Source organism: Arvicola amphibius, chromosome 6 (assembly GCF_903992535.2).
Source record: "Arvicola amphibius chromosome 6, mArvAmp1.2, whole genome shotgun sequence".
NCBI classification, from domain to species: domain Eukaryota; kingdom Metazoa; phylum Chordata; class Mammalia; order Rodentia; family Cricetidae; genus Arvicola; species Arvicola amphibius.
Window position 1 is genome coordinate 18,327,383 of NC_052052.2, and position 14,269 is coordinate 18,341,651.

The 14,269-nt window shown below is 51.3% G+C and overlaps 1 protein-coding gene across 1 annotated transcript; it reads right to left on the reverse strand.

Moving 5' to 3' along the window:
* Positions 1-794: 794 nt before the first annotated feature.
* Positions 795-13,530, reverse strand: Trim63 (tripartite motif containing 63). Its single transcript, XM_042055285.1, has 9 exons — positions 13,372-13,530; positions 12,171-12,343; positions 7,983-8,151; positions 7,026-7,121; positions 5,260-5,493; positions 3,853-3,875; positions 3,437-3,561; positions 2,038-2,109; positions 795-931 (listed from the first exon to the last, which is right to left on the reverse strand). The coding sequence occupies exons 1-9, from the start codon at positions 13,528-13,530 to the stop codon at positions 795-797; spliced, it is 1,188 nt and encodes a 395-aa protein (XP_041911219.1).
* Between the last annotated feature and the right edge of the window lie 739 nt (positions 13,531-14,269).

The following is a 14,269-nucleotide window of genomic DNA, read 5'->3' on the forward strand; positions in this document are numbered from 1 at the left end:
TTTCATCCACTACCTCATGGTCCTCAGTTCCATCGTTAGCAACACACACAAGCACTCAAGCTGAATGAGGTCACACCTCCTTTGTAGTTACATGAAAAAAGCGCTGTAAGTTTATTTTTTATTCTTTTTCATTATTATTTTTTGAGACAGAGGCTCTCTATGTAGTTCTGGCTGGTCTGGAACTCCCCATGTAGACCAGGTTGTCCTCGAACTCACAGAGATGCAGCTGGAGTGCTGGGATGAAAGGCCATTGGCCCCCGTGCCCAGCCCGCTGTGCATTTATTAAAACAACATATAGCACAAACTCAGTACTCTCCCCGTCTTTGGGGACGGGCACTGAAATACAGTACATTGCCCCTTCCCAGGCTGTTGAGTGAGACCCACCCTCCCACCAAGGAAGGGAAGTGGGCAGCTCTATTACTTTGGCTTACTTCCCTCTTTGTGACAATCGCCAGTCACACAATGACCAGGCGTGATCATACAAAAGTTCTCATACAAAAAGCACCAAATTGGCATACATATACAAGTAGATACAAAAATCACATTTTAAAAACATACAAAATATTTCATTTTGCACCAACGTAGAAAAGTGTCCTGTGACATTTTGAATACGTTTCCAATCGTGGTTCAGCAACTGCTGGACACAGCGGTGGGGGGGGTCCTACTCTAGTCCCTGCTCTCTGAACAGAGGAGACACACTTCCCCATTGTGGCCGCCCACGGAGCCCCGAGCCCCAACCCCCTCCCGAGATGGGCCTGTCACCCGCCTCCCCGGTCTCTGCATCCAGAGGGTGTCTACTCATCCAGCTCCTCACTGGTGCCCTGGAAGAGAAAGACAGACACAGGCTCATGGTGAGAGGACTTGAGAGGACCCAAGACCTCCAGAGCTGTGGTGAGAAGCCAAATACCATCACCCCCAGCCTGGGCTTTTTCTTTAGAACCAGACTAGAATTTAGCTGTCGTAATTCAATGGGCTGCAGATGGCTTAGCGCAGTGGTTCCCAGCCTTCCTAAGGCTGTGATGCTTTAGTACGGCTCCTCACATTGTAGTGACCCCCAACCATAGAATTATTTTTGTTGCTACTTCAACTGTAATTTTGCCAGTATTATGAATCATAATCTAAATAATCTGTGTTTTCCGATGGCTTTAGGCAACCCCTGTGAAAAGGTTCTTCGACCTCCCCCTCTTCACCCAAAGGGGCCACGACCCACAGGTTGAGAACCATTGCCTTAGACTCTGATGGGTTGGAACTTGGCTCTGGTAACTGGGCTTGAACACAGGTCAGGCATAGGGGAGCATGCCTTTAATCCCAGTTGTAAAAGGCCAGTCTCACCTCCATAATGAGTTCCCAACCAGACATAAAAAAAAAAAAAAAAAAAAAAAAAAGATGAGGTGGTGGAGGAGGAGGAAGCAGCGGCAGCTGCGAACTGGCTTGGTGGGTAGGACCCTACATGCGCGAGGGCCAGAGTTCAGATCCCCAGCACCCACACAAACAAATGCCGATGGCCAGGCAGCCTCTGTGATTCCAGAGCTCAGAAGACAGGAAAAGGGATCGTTGAGCAGCTTGGCTTGCTAGACTAGCAAATCCATGGACTCTTGGCTCAATTAAGAGACCCTGCCTAAACCAGGGTGGTGGTGGTGCAGCCTTTAATCCCAGCACTCTGGAGGTAGAGGCAAGTGGATCTCTGTGAGTTCAAGGCCAGCCTTGTCTACAAAGTGAGTTCCAGGACAGCTAGGGCTACACAGAGAAACCCTGTCTCGAAAAACAAAAACAAAAAAAGAGAGAGCTCCTGCCTCAGTGAATGAGTGGGAAGTGATCAAGACCCTTGATGTCAGCCTTGGGCCTCTGCATGGACACCCCTGAGCACACGGCCTGAGCACATGCATGTGCAAACATGCATGTATGTACACATACCTCAGATGTACAAGAAAGAGGAGGACTAAAGTAATAATGAACACTAGCTCCCCACCCCGGGAATGTGTAGCAGGGCTCTCCTGTCCCTCAAGGCGCAAGGGCAGAGAAAGGTGGCCTTCTTACCTTCTTTCCCCTCTGTGGACACGCCCTCTTCCTGATCCTCCTCGTCTTCAATAAACTCCTCCTCGTCCTCATCTGTAACAAGAACAATTGTTTTAGGATGAGGTTGGCCTGGAGGGGACATCTGTCTCCATTTCTGGACCCAACTGTGCACCTAGAAGCAGCAAGGACCTAGGAGGTACCAGGCTTTTAGGATCTCAGATCCCAGAGTCCAGCCTGCATGTCCCCTGCCTCCTCACTCCTGGTCACAGTCCTTCCGCCCTTCATCACTGCTGTGTCTGTGGCCTCAGGGACACAGGAGGCACACTTTGGGTCCTGTGCATCTCAGTGGAACAGACACAGCACAAAGGGGAGGCTGGACAAACATTTCCTGTCCTTCCGGATCGAAGTCCTTAGTTTAAAGGAATTTGCTCAGCCTTTGAAATCAGCTTGCTCAGCATCTCCTGTCTGCCCCATTCCGCAGTCTACAGAGAGGCAGTCTTGGGGCGGCCTGTGGGTCTTTGCACAGGACAGTGTCTACCAAGGTGCAATCTGGATTCTCACTTTCTTATCCTGCAGCCTTCAAACTTTCCTAACAGGGTCGTGCCCCTCCCACGACTCCCTTCCAGGCCTCGGGATTACAGAGTCAGCGTTTGTCAAGCATTACTTACAAACCATGGTTAAATTTGTAATCCCAGGACTCAGGAAACTGAGATAGGTTAGCCACCGATTTGAAGCCAGTTTGGGCTACATAGTGACACCCTGTCACAACAACAACAACAACAACAACAACAACAAAAGCAGCAAGTAAAACACCAGCCAAACACCCAGGATGCATACACGAACTGGATTATCCAGAGGACTTGCTGTATCATTTAAAACCACAGTTACTGCTCATAATAGTTCCCCCAGAGAATCACTGGGGCCAGTGCCATGGTGTCGGCACATTGTCTCATGTGTCCTCGGAGAGTCTTGTGAGCCAAATGACCCAGGTGGGGTTTGCACCTGCTACTTCCTAGCCAAGCAGCCTTGAACAACTAGACACTCTATACTTAGTTTCCTAAGCTCAAGGTGCAGGTGCTGACAGAACTTCATCCTAGAGTTGATAGGATTTATGTCAGGGTCTCAGTGCTCACTCAGAGCATAAAAAGTCCAATGAATAAAAGAGCTCAGGAATGGGCGCAGTGGTGCACGCCTTTAATCCCAGCACTTGGGAGGCAGAGGCAGGCGGTTCTCTGAGCTCCAGGCCAGCCCAGTCTACTTAGAGAATTCTAGGACAGCCAGGGCTCCACAGAGAGACCCTGTCGAAGTTGACTGTGTAAATTTGATGTTTTTAGTGGATCTGCCTACCATCAGTGCACAGAACGCTGCCTTTCAAAGGTGAAACAGGCGCACAAGCAAGTAGCATTGCTGTGGCCTTTACCTGTCCCAAAGTCGATGGCCCTCAGGACTTCTGCTATGTGTTCTAGATCCAGAGTAAAGTAGTCCATGCTTTCAAAGCCCTGCTCTGTCTTCCCCAGCTGGCAGCCCTTGGAAGCTTCCACAATGCTGTAGGGGAGAAAGGCAGGGTGAGGTCTCAGGGTTCCTTATAGGAAAAGACAGCCCAGCCCCAGCTCTAGGTGGGTCCATCCCAGCCCCACAATCCATCCCTGAAGTGGAGGGGATGAAAGGGTAGAGATCTTCTCCAGGGTCAAGCAGAGTGGATAACCTAAGAAAGTAGGGGGCATGAGCTGGGGATAAGCCCAACTCCTGGAGAATTAATGTACAGGGTCCCACTGCGCAAGTGTCAGAAGCCCTGGGGCAACTAGGGACTTGGGCCACAGTTCCCGAGACACTAACCTCTTGATGAGCTGCTTGGCACTCTGTGGGGAGAAAGAGCAGAGAAGGTTAGCACTGAAAACCCCAGGAAACATAAAATAGTGACCTCCTGGGCATAGACTCAGGTACCGCCCCATGGTGCAGTCCTGCCCTAAGACAGAATGTGGACATTTTCTCTCTGTCCCTGGTAGCACAGGTCTTGGCCAGCATGCATCCCAAAAAGCTGTCATTGTCCGAGCAGGAAGCCAGGATTCTTGGGCCAAGTCACTCACAATGTCTGAAGTCTCCCGGATGAGAGTCAAACAACCCTCCTCAGACTGATGGTCTGGACAAAGCTGGCCCATGAGAAGAGCTGAAGGCATGTGTTCTGGGTATTGTAGTTTTTTGTGTTTTTAATTTTTTCTTTGTATGTATGTGTGCCTGTGTGAAATTATGTGCACCACATGTGTGCAGCAGCCCTGCAGGCCAGAAGAAGGTGTCAGATTCCCCCCATTGTGAGCTGCCCAACATGGGTGCTGGGAACTTTACTCCAGTCCTCCGAAAGAGCAGCCAGCACCCTTGACCCCTGCACCATCATCTCTCCAGTCTGGGTTTTGCTGTTGTCGAAAGGTTTACTTATTTTTGTTTTATGTGTATGCATGAGTGCCTGCATACATGTATGTACACCACATATGTGCCTAGTGCCCTTGGAAGTCAGAAGCAGTCATTGGGTCCCCTGGAGCTGGAGCTATAGATGGTTGTAAGCTGCCATGTAGGTGCTGGGAACTGAATCCAGATCCTTTGTAAGAACAGAAAGTCTCTCTCTCTCTCTCTCTCTCTCTCTCTCTCTCTCTCTCTCTCTCTCTCTCTCTCTCTCTCTCTCTTCTCTATTATGTAGCTCTGACTGTCCTGGAATCTGCTTTGTAGACCAGTCTGGTCTCAAAATCACAGAGATCTGCCTGCCCTACCTCCCCAGCCCTGGGACTAAGGGTGTGTGTCACAAGAAGTCTTCTTAACCACAGCCATATATTTCTTTAAAATGTGTTGTTTGTTTGTTTGTTTGTTTGTCTGTTTGGAGACAGAGTCTCACTAGGCAGTCTTGGCTGGTCTGGAGCTCCCTATTTAGACCAGGCTAGCCCCAAACTCATAGAGATCCTCCTGCCTCTGCCTGCATCTTCTGCCTCTGCCTGTGTCTTCTAAGTGCTCAGATCAAAGTCATGTGCCACCAAGCCTGGCCTGGCATGTTTTATTTTGCAGTAACATTTCACAGTTTTACCAAGTTGCCCTGGTCTCCCCTCAACTTGCAATCCTCTCGTCTCAGACTCTCAAGTATTAGGATTACAGGCATGAGCCACTGTGCCTGGCATCTCACCAAGATTTAAAAGGCCTGTTCAAGGGGGAAGGAAGAGCACAGTTCAAATCCACCCAGACACTCCAGGTGCCACTCACCAAGAGGAAGGTGGCCCCTCCAGGCTCGTCCAGGGACTGAATGGCTGTTTCCACGAGTTTGGTGGACTTTTCCAGCTGCTCGCGGTACTGAAGGATCAGGGCCTCGATGAAGCCCAGCTTCTCCTCCTGCTCCTGTGTGATCCTCTGCAGCAACTCGCTCCTCTTCTCATCTAAGATGGCGTAGAGGGCGTCAAACTTCTGACTCAGCTCCTCCTTCACCTGGTGGCTGTTCTCCTGAGGAGAGAAACCTACAGTCTTATCTCATGGGGTCCCAACCCACTTTCTGAGACAGCCGCCTGCAGCGAGAAGAGAGCCTGCCCAGTCCTCATCACACAGAAAACAAAGCTAATGGGAAGAATGGCCTACACGAAAGAGTTGGTACAACTCAGCGGGATTTTCTCTCAAAATAAAAAAGGAAAATGGATTTGGCAGTGGCACCTTCCAGAACGGAATGCCACACAGAGTGGGAAGCCACACAGACAACGTTCCCAACCTTTCTACTGCTCCGCCCACTTGCAGTTATGATACCCACTCCCACCCTCCACCCCCCAGCTCCAACCCTTCCCCAAGAAGAGACCAGGTTATTTTTCTTTTTGGAGACAGGGTCTCAATGTGTAGACCTGGCTTGCCTGGAACTCACGATGTAGATCAGGCTGGCCTCGAACTCACTATGTGTAGGAGGTGACCTATACACAACTTCTTCATCTCCCAAATGCTGATGTTACAGACATGACATCACATCTGCCTGGGAAAACCACCTCTGCCTCTGCTGTCCCCGCAGCCTTCCAAAGCTCATCAGAAGTGCAGCCAGCTGCAAGCGTGTAATCCCAGCACTTGGCAGGTAGAGGTAGGAGAAGCAGGAGTTTAAGGTCAATCTAGACTACTTAGTAAATGCAAGGTCATCCTGTCTACACAAGACCTTGTCTCAAAAAAAAAAAAAAAAAAAAACAAATCAAAGATAGAAAATAGGAAAGACAAATAGAAAGAGGACTGGAGAGATGGCTCAGTGCTTAAGACCACAGACTGGCTGGGCAGTGGTGGAGCACACCTTTAATCCCAGCACCCGGGAGGCAGAGGCAGGCAGATCTCTGTGAGTTTGAGGCCAGCCTGGTCTACAGAATGATTTCCAGGACTGGCTGCATAGCTACTAAGAAACCCTGTCATGAAAAACAAAAACAAAAAAATGCTCTTCCAGAGGACCCTGATTCAATTCCCAACACCCACATGGTGTTGGCTTACAACCATCTGTAACTCCAATTCCACAGGATCCAACTCCCTCTTCTGCCCTCTTTGGGCACTGCACACACATGGTGCACAGACATACATGCTGGCAAAAAGGGCCAGATACGTTAAAAAATATATACTAAGTGAGGAAGTGCAGACTTCCGTTTCATTCCTGATCCACTGAGTCAGATCCTGAGCTTCCACAGGCACCAGGGTCGAGTGTGAGCTTTTAAAGGTCCAGGAACCCTGTTCGGCAGTGGAATGATTGATGCTAGAGACGTTCATGGAGTTATTGGCAATTGTGTCTGTCTTGACCTTGGGCAGAGTCGGGCACCACTGCCGTGTTCTGGAACTATCTGCTGAGTGAGTGCAGGGATGACTGTGCCCCTTTCCTGCCATCTCTGTTGGGCACCCAAGGCTCTAAAACCCCAAGCCGCACTCACAGCTCAGGCCCTCCCCAGATGCCACCTGCATTGGAGGCTTCCACTGCGCCTCACCGCTGACCGGGCCTCACCGCTGACAGGGCCACTCAGCGCCCTCACCTTGGTCACTCGGCAGGAGTCCTCCAGCTGAGAAATGATAGTCTGCACTCGGTCGTTCCCTGCCACCAGCATGGAGATGCAGTTACTCAGTTCAGTCTGGAGGGGAGGGGGGTGAGAGAGGAGAGACAGAAATAGACTCAGGGCTGGCTGTTTCTCAGCGTCATAGCCGGATGGTAGCCTGCTCCCCCTCTCTGAGGGCATCACCAGGAGGGTTGCTCTCCCTCCTTCTGGGGTGCAGTTCAGGCCTAAAGCAGAGACTTCTACAGATGCTATATCCTTTATGGATAGATGAGACCCGGAAAGAGAAACAAGCACCCCAAAACACACGGCAAGGTATTAAAAAGGAACAAAGGAAAAACTAGTTTCTTTCTTTCTATATTTTTGAGACAGGGTCTTACTGTGCTGGCCCAGAACTTACTATGTAGACCAGGCTGACCTCAAATTCACTGAGATCTGCCTGCCTCTGCCTCATGAGTGCTGGGCTTTAAAAGCCGATGCTGCCATACCTGACTACTAGTTCCTGACAGAAAGAATAGAACTGGAAAGTTCTAGAAGAGAAAAGTCCAAGAGTTGAGTGGAACGCCGAGAGCAGAAAGGGCTGCCGCTTACTGCACAGCCAGGTTGCTGGGGTGGCCAGCAGCTCAGGGGAGAGCCTCGAATCTGCTTTGTGCTATATGAGAGACTCAAATGGAGAAGCCTGGGACCCCAGAGTACACAGGAGGAGAAGCTATGGCCTGGAAGGTCTGGCCTCATCCCTGTGGCCACACCCAGGTGTTCTCAAGTGGTTCTAACTATAACCCATGAGCTCAGCCACCTCCCCCAGGGAGGCAACGGCCGCTGTCCCTGTGGCCTGGGAAGTCCCTTCAGAGGGACTATTCCTGAAAGGCCGGCTCAGCACATCCACAGGGGTTAAATCCACCCCCGGAATCATCCGGGCACAGTGGCTGTCGTCAATACCTTCTGTCCCTGGAAGATGTTTTGCAGCGGGGCTACCTCACAGGCCTGGTGGGCCCCGAACACCTTGCACAAGGAGCATGTAGGCACCTCACACGTGAGGCAGTAGATGTTGATTTTCTCGTCTTCATGCTCCTTGCACATCGGATGGTTGCCTTTCTGCAGGGGCCGACTGAGGGGGAGAGGAATCACAAGTCAGGGATGTCCCCTCTCTTTGTCCCCAAGCACAGGAAGCCACCACCATCCACAATCAGCTCCCAGTGTGTCAGGCTGCTCCAAATAGTCTCTGTTTTATCTTCTGGGAGCCCAAGATCAAGGAAGCTAATGATATCAAACCTGTTCCCAAACCCCCAAACTCAGGCTCCGGTGTTGGAATTGGCCTGAGTTGGTACGGGGGACCTGGGAGTCAGACCCGAAGATGCCGACCTAAGGGGAGAGGCAAGAGTCCCAGAAACTGGATGGATTTGCCCAAGGTCGACCAGCAACACCGGCAGGGAGGCTAGAACGCCTTTGCTCTAATTATAGCCCCATAACTCTTGGTTGGTGCGCCTGGACAACTGATTCCAATGGCAGCCCTTAAGTCTATATTTAATCTACCAGACCACAGCCTCCAACCAGGCCAGGAAGCCTGCTTGTTTTTCTTCCCTAAGTCTATAACATACAGTACCTGGCGTGAAGACCATGGAAATGACATGCAAGTAGAAAGAATACACAAGCAAACACTTCCTGAAGGTGTCTGAGGGCTCAGAGAAGGGGACAGTACGTACACTCTAAGCCATGCAAACGGCACGTGGTGGGGGCAGGGCTGTCCAGAAGCGTAGCACAAACCTTGACCTACGCTACTCTCGGGGCCCAGAAGCTCTTCTTTTTTAAATTTTAAAAACTGCCTTTATTTATTACGTGTGTATGTTGGGGGAGGGGGAATGTGTGTGCCACGGCACACGTATGGAGGTCGGAGGACAGCTCGAAGGAGTTGGTTTTCTCCTTCTACCATGTGGGTCCTGGGGATAGAACTCCGGTCGTCAGGCTTGGCGGCAAGCACCTTTACTCATGGAGCCATCTTGCCCAAGAGTTTCTTCTTTCTGTCCTAGGATACCTTGCTCCCTCTATTGCTTTCTCTGTTTAGGGTGCCTGGCATTCTCCTCTCCAACATCAGCCATTTCCCAGCCTAGACTGAGGTTTTAGAGTCAAGTCCTTACCTACACGACCTCTGATCCCCAGCCCCGAACACGTAACCACCTCATAAGTCTCAAACAGTGACTGTCCCCATCAGTGCCAGTGTCTCACCTCCCAGCAGCCCTGCATGGCTGTCACATGACTATGACCTCACTGCCCCCCAAGAGCCCCTGTCCAGGCTTTTTTTGTTTTGTTTTCATCTTTGAGCCCAGGGACCCCCTACCGTGGCTGTGCTGAGAGGTGTCTCCTCCTGCTGCTGTCCCCTAGGGTGGCAGCAGCAAGACAGGGTGTGAAGCAAGACAGAGAAGGCCTGCTGCCTGAGGACACCTCCTTCCCTGGTGGCCAGGTGCCAGGCCAGGTCTTGCGTGATCTTAGTCTTCAAACCTCGGCGTCTCTCAGAACTGTGCCAACCATGTCAGAATGTGACCTGCAGAGCTCTGAGCAGACCCTGGTTAAAGGCAGCTGTCATTGCCATTTCCCTGTTAGGGAAAACCCCCAAAGAGTTCAGACACAACCTACTCTTCAGGACTCTACAGCAGGAGGCTGACTCTGTAGACTATAAGCTGTGTTATTATTATTATTATTATTACAGCCATCATCATCATCGTCATCATCAGAAATAGGCGTTTGTGGGCTGACAAGATGGCTCAGCAGATAAGGGTGCTTGCATTGCAGCAGGAGGTTAGTGTCCTGAGTTTGATCCCTGGAACTCGTGGAAAGGCAGAAGGAGAGAACGGATTACACAAAGTTGTCCTCTGACCTCCACACATGGGCCATGGCATGTGTGTACTCACACCACGCACTAACAACAGTAAATAATTTAATTAATTAAGTAATTTAAAAATATATGTGCATGTCTTCTTATCTGGGAGAGGGACTGGACAAAGCCTTGTGTTAGAGTTAGAAAGGGTTCTACCACTGAGCTATATTTCCAGTCCCTGGTTTTTATTAGCTTTGAAGCAGGATCTTGCTGAATGGTCCAGGCAGGCACTGCGTTTGCAAGGCGAGCCTTGAAACGGAGAGCGTCCTGCTTCAGGCTTCCATGTCTAAGGATCACAGATAACCGGGATTGCAGGCATATGCCACCATGCCGGGTGCTCAACAATGTCCATTTGTAGTGTTGTATTCTAGCTATGTGAGATGCAATATAACAAAATTTAGAGTATTCACTGCTGAGACTGGAGAGACAGGTGGGCAGTTAAGAGAGCTTACTGCTCTTGCAGAGGACCTGGGTTTGGTTCCCAGCACCCATATGACAGCTCACAACCATCTGTAATGCCAGTATAACTCCAGTTCTAGTTCCAGGGGAGATCGTGATAGTGATATCTTGTCAACTTGACTACATCTGGAATTAACTAAAACCCAAGTGGCTGGGTATACCGTAAGGGATTTCTTTCTTTTTTCTTAATTAAATCATTTTTATGTGGAAAGACCCACTTCTAATCCAAAATGCTTTTGAGGTGGGAAGACCCTCCCCTAATCTGGGACACACCTTCTGCTGGTGTCCAATAAAGGACGCGGAAGAAGGAAGCTTGCTGTCTCTTTGCCTGTTTGCTCCCACGCTCACAAGTACGTCCATTCCCTCACTGGCATTCCAACATAGACTGAAGATCAAATGAGACACCCAGTCTGTGAGCTGTATTCAGTACGACTGCTGTACGGCTGTCACTCCTGGGCTCCTGGACCTGCTGCTGGTAGACAGCCAACAGCCATTCCCGGGCCCGCTGGACTGCAGCCTGTAGGCCATTCTAATAAACCCTGTGTATGTGTTTATTCTGTTCCTCTAGAGAACTCTGACTAATACAGGGATCCAGTATCTTCTGGCCTCCACAGACACCAGGCGCTCATCTTTACCACCTGCTGGCCTAACCTGCGTCTTCATTCTCTCATGAGAAAACAGGCACGAGAGGGCCTTGCAATGTCACAGTGACCCTGGGCAGGAAATGCACAGAGGAGCCCAGAGGAGCCCCCACATGCAGTCAGTGCTCCACGAATGTCCAGTATTTCAGATCTTAGCATCCGTCCCCCTGACTAACTCTGGCTATGTAGGCTGGGCATGATTGCTCTGTTCTGCCTTGGCCCTCCTAGAGCTGGGATGGCAGCTATGACCCCTGTCTTTTTCTGGTCTGGGGAAGGTTTTAGGCTATAAGTCCATGAGGTCAGAAGTCTGGGAGTCTTGTTGAGGTATTATGATTTACTTTATTGATGGGTAGGGGGATTGACTGGCCTTGGCGCTGGGGATCCCAGCGCTCTGGGCCAGGGTTTCGTGTCTTCTCAGCAGGTTCTACCATCGAGCCCCAGTCAGTATGCCCTCCTTTACAAAGATCACCCAGTAGCTGTGTCTCTTTCCAGTTGGTGCCCAACCCTGCACCCCTTGCGCACCCACAAATCCTGTCCAGATTGCCCCCTTCCCAAGCAGTAAACATTGGGTAGCAGACCAAAACTATTATTACTGTTGTTATTACTATTACTGTTGAGGAGGGGTGAGACAGGGTCTCATTCTGTAAGCTGCACTGGCCTGGAACTCATAGTAATCCTCCTGTCCCTGCCTCTCAAGAGGTGGGATCATGTGAGTCACCACACTTAGGTGACTTCCTTCCTTGAGAGTCCATTTCCTTTTCTACATAGGGAATCCTGAAGGATGAAGCCTTCTTGGTGCCTGACTCCTGCTGCCCTAAGACCACTTGGCAGTATTTGCCCCAGATATTTTCTCAGCCATAGACTTTCTCTCTTAAGCACACACTCACGTCTGTGCTCTGGTCTCAGGGCTCTCTTTCATGCCCCTAGTATACCCAGCGAACTCAAGAGCTGAGGTTCTGTCTGAGGTAGAGGGTGATGGCTCTCTGTACTGATGAACACGGCTACAGTCTCCTGGGGAAGGGGCTACAGTCTCCTGGGGGAGGGGCTACAGTCTCCTGGGGGAGTGGCTACAGTCTCCTGGGGGAGCGGCTACAGTCGTCTCCTGGGGGGAGCGGCTGGGCAGGGGGCTGGGCTGCCGAGCTGCACACTACTAACCTGGAGCACTCCTGCTTGTAGATGTCAATGATGTTCTCCACCAGCAGATTCCTCTGTAGGCCGTACACCCCATGCCGGTCCATGATCACCTCGTGGCGGCACGAGGGGCAGCGGAAACGACCTCCCGACATGGACACTGAGCCACCGCGGTTGGTCCAGTAGGGATTCGCAGCCTGAAGAGAGCCAAGGCAAAGATGAGGCTGGAGTTTCTTCCTTCTCTGGTCTCTAGCTCTTTCCCCAAATGACCCCAAACACACTGACCAGACCAAAGGACACAGGCTCCTGGTCTCTACCTAGAACCAGCCCACCCACGAGGCAGAGTGTTTTGGTTAAAGCATTCAAACAGTTAAGAGGATCAGTATTAGCCAACATGAGTTCAGGTCATGTTGAAAACATGTTCAACACTTTTTGAACAAAAGTTCAACTCTTTTTCTCTGTGCCTCAGTTTACCACTGATATCGCAGTCCTTAGAATTAGTGCCAGCTCTTAGGACTGTTTGTCTCTTTCCAGTTGGTGCCCAACCCTGCACACCCCTTGCGCACCCACAAATCCTGTCCAGATGGCCCCCTTTGGTTTCTTTGGTTTTGTTTCTGAGATAGGGTCTTGCTATCTCAAACTCATTAGGTAGCCCAGACTGGCTCAGCCACAGACATCTGACTGTGGAAGGCCATCTTCTGAAGCAGCTCAGGACCCTTGAATTCCTCTTCCAATGCAGTCACCACAGCTCAGGAAGATGGCGTCCCTTCTGCGCTCCCCCCCTCCCCCCGTAAGAGCACACAGCCTCTAAGGATGCTGCAGTGGCTACGTGCCTCTTGCCACCTCCTTCCAAAGCTCTAGGCCCCCTGCCATGGTGGAGTTGGCTCCTGCCAGAGGGCCTGGGTTCTCTCTCCTCTCTGCCCGCCTCCCCTACCCTCTTATCACTTAGGCATTTGACTCCTGAGTGGAGAATCAACAGTGAGCCATCCAGGCAGAGCAGGGGGCTGTAGGCAGGGTGGAGATCAGCGGGTATATCAAGGAGAAGGGCTGGGGCAGCTCCCCTTTCCCCTTAGCTCCCCTCCATCCCTCTACCTTCCCAGAGGTCTCTGCATGGCTCCGCATGGGAATGAGTCAGAAGCCTCCCACACTGAGAAGGAGGGGAAATCTGAGAAGCCCTCCTGGGGGAGGAGGGGTTCCAGGTCCGGGGGCCCTACTTAGTGCTGACCTGGAAGATGTCGTTGGCACACTTCCGGCAGAGGTTGTGCTGGCAGGGTAGGATGACCACAGGCTTGGTAAACATCTCCAGGCAGATGGGGCAGATCAGCTGCTTCTCCAGGTTCTCCATGGCGTTTCCATCCGGAATCAGGCTAGATTTATAATCCATATTGCTTTGGGATGTGGCCGCCTCTTCCACCCGTGTCAGCAAAGCAGAACCGGAGGGCTTGCCTTCGTCCCCACACACACTCGATCCTCTTTGTCTTCTCCTGGTGTCCGACTTCTGTCTTGGTCTGAGGTCCCTCTGATATTTATAGCCGTACCTCAGTCACATGAGCCCCAGGAGAGGACCAGCTGAGCATTCCGAAGCCAAGCTGCTGGCGGGGCTTGAGTTTCCTCCAGGCCCCAAAGATTTGTCTCTCTCAGATCACACGTGGGGATGAGCAATCGCGTTCCCCTGGGACGGGGGTCGTAAACAAGAACAGACTGTTCAGAGCCAGGCGCAGGGCAGGGGCCAGGTACCTGAGTTTCCTGCAGAAGTTGGCCTCCGCTCCCTTCCCGCGTCCCCCACCCCATCCTCCACCCCCCACATCCCTCCACCACACACACTTCCCACCCCCCCACATCCCCTGCCCCCCCCCCCGCCAGTCAAGTGGGAGTGAAGAAAGGGACCTGGAGAGAGGGTTCCTTGGAGTCAAGGGATAGACAACCAACCAGCGCTCCTGTACCAACCTAAGTCAGTTTCCCTTCTGGATCATTGAGCAGCTACAAGATAAGGGCTGGAGGTAACCCCTCCAAGCATCTTTTTTTTTTTGGTTTTTCGAGACAGGGTTTCTCTGCAGCTTTAGAGCCTGTCCTGGAGCTAGCTCTTGTAGACCAGGCTGGTCTCGAACTCACAGAGATCCGCC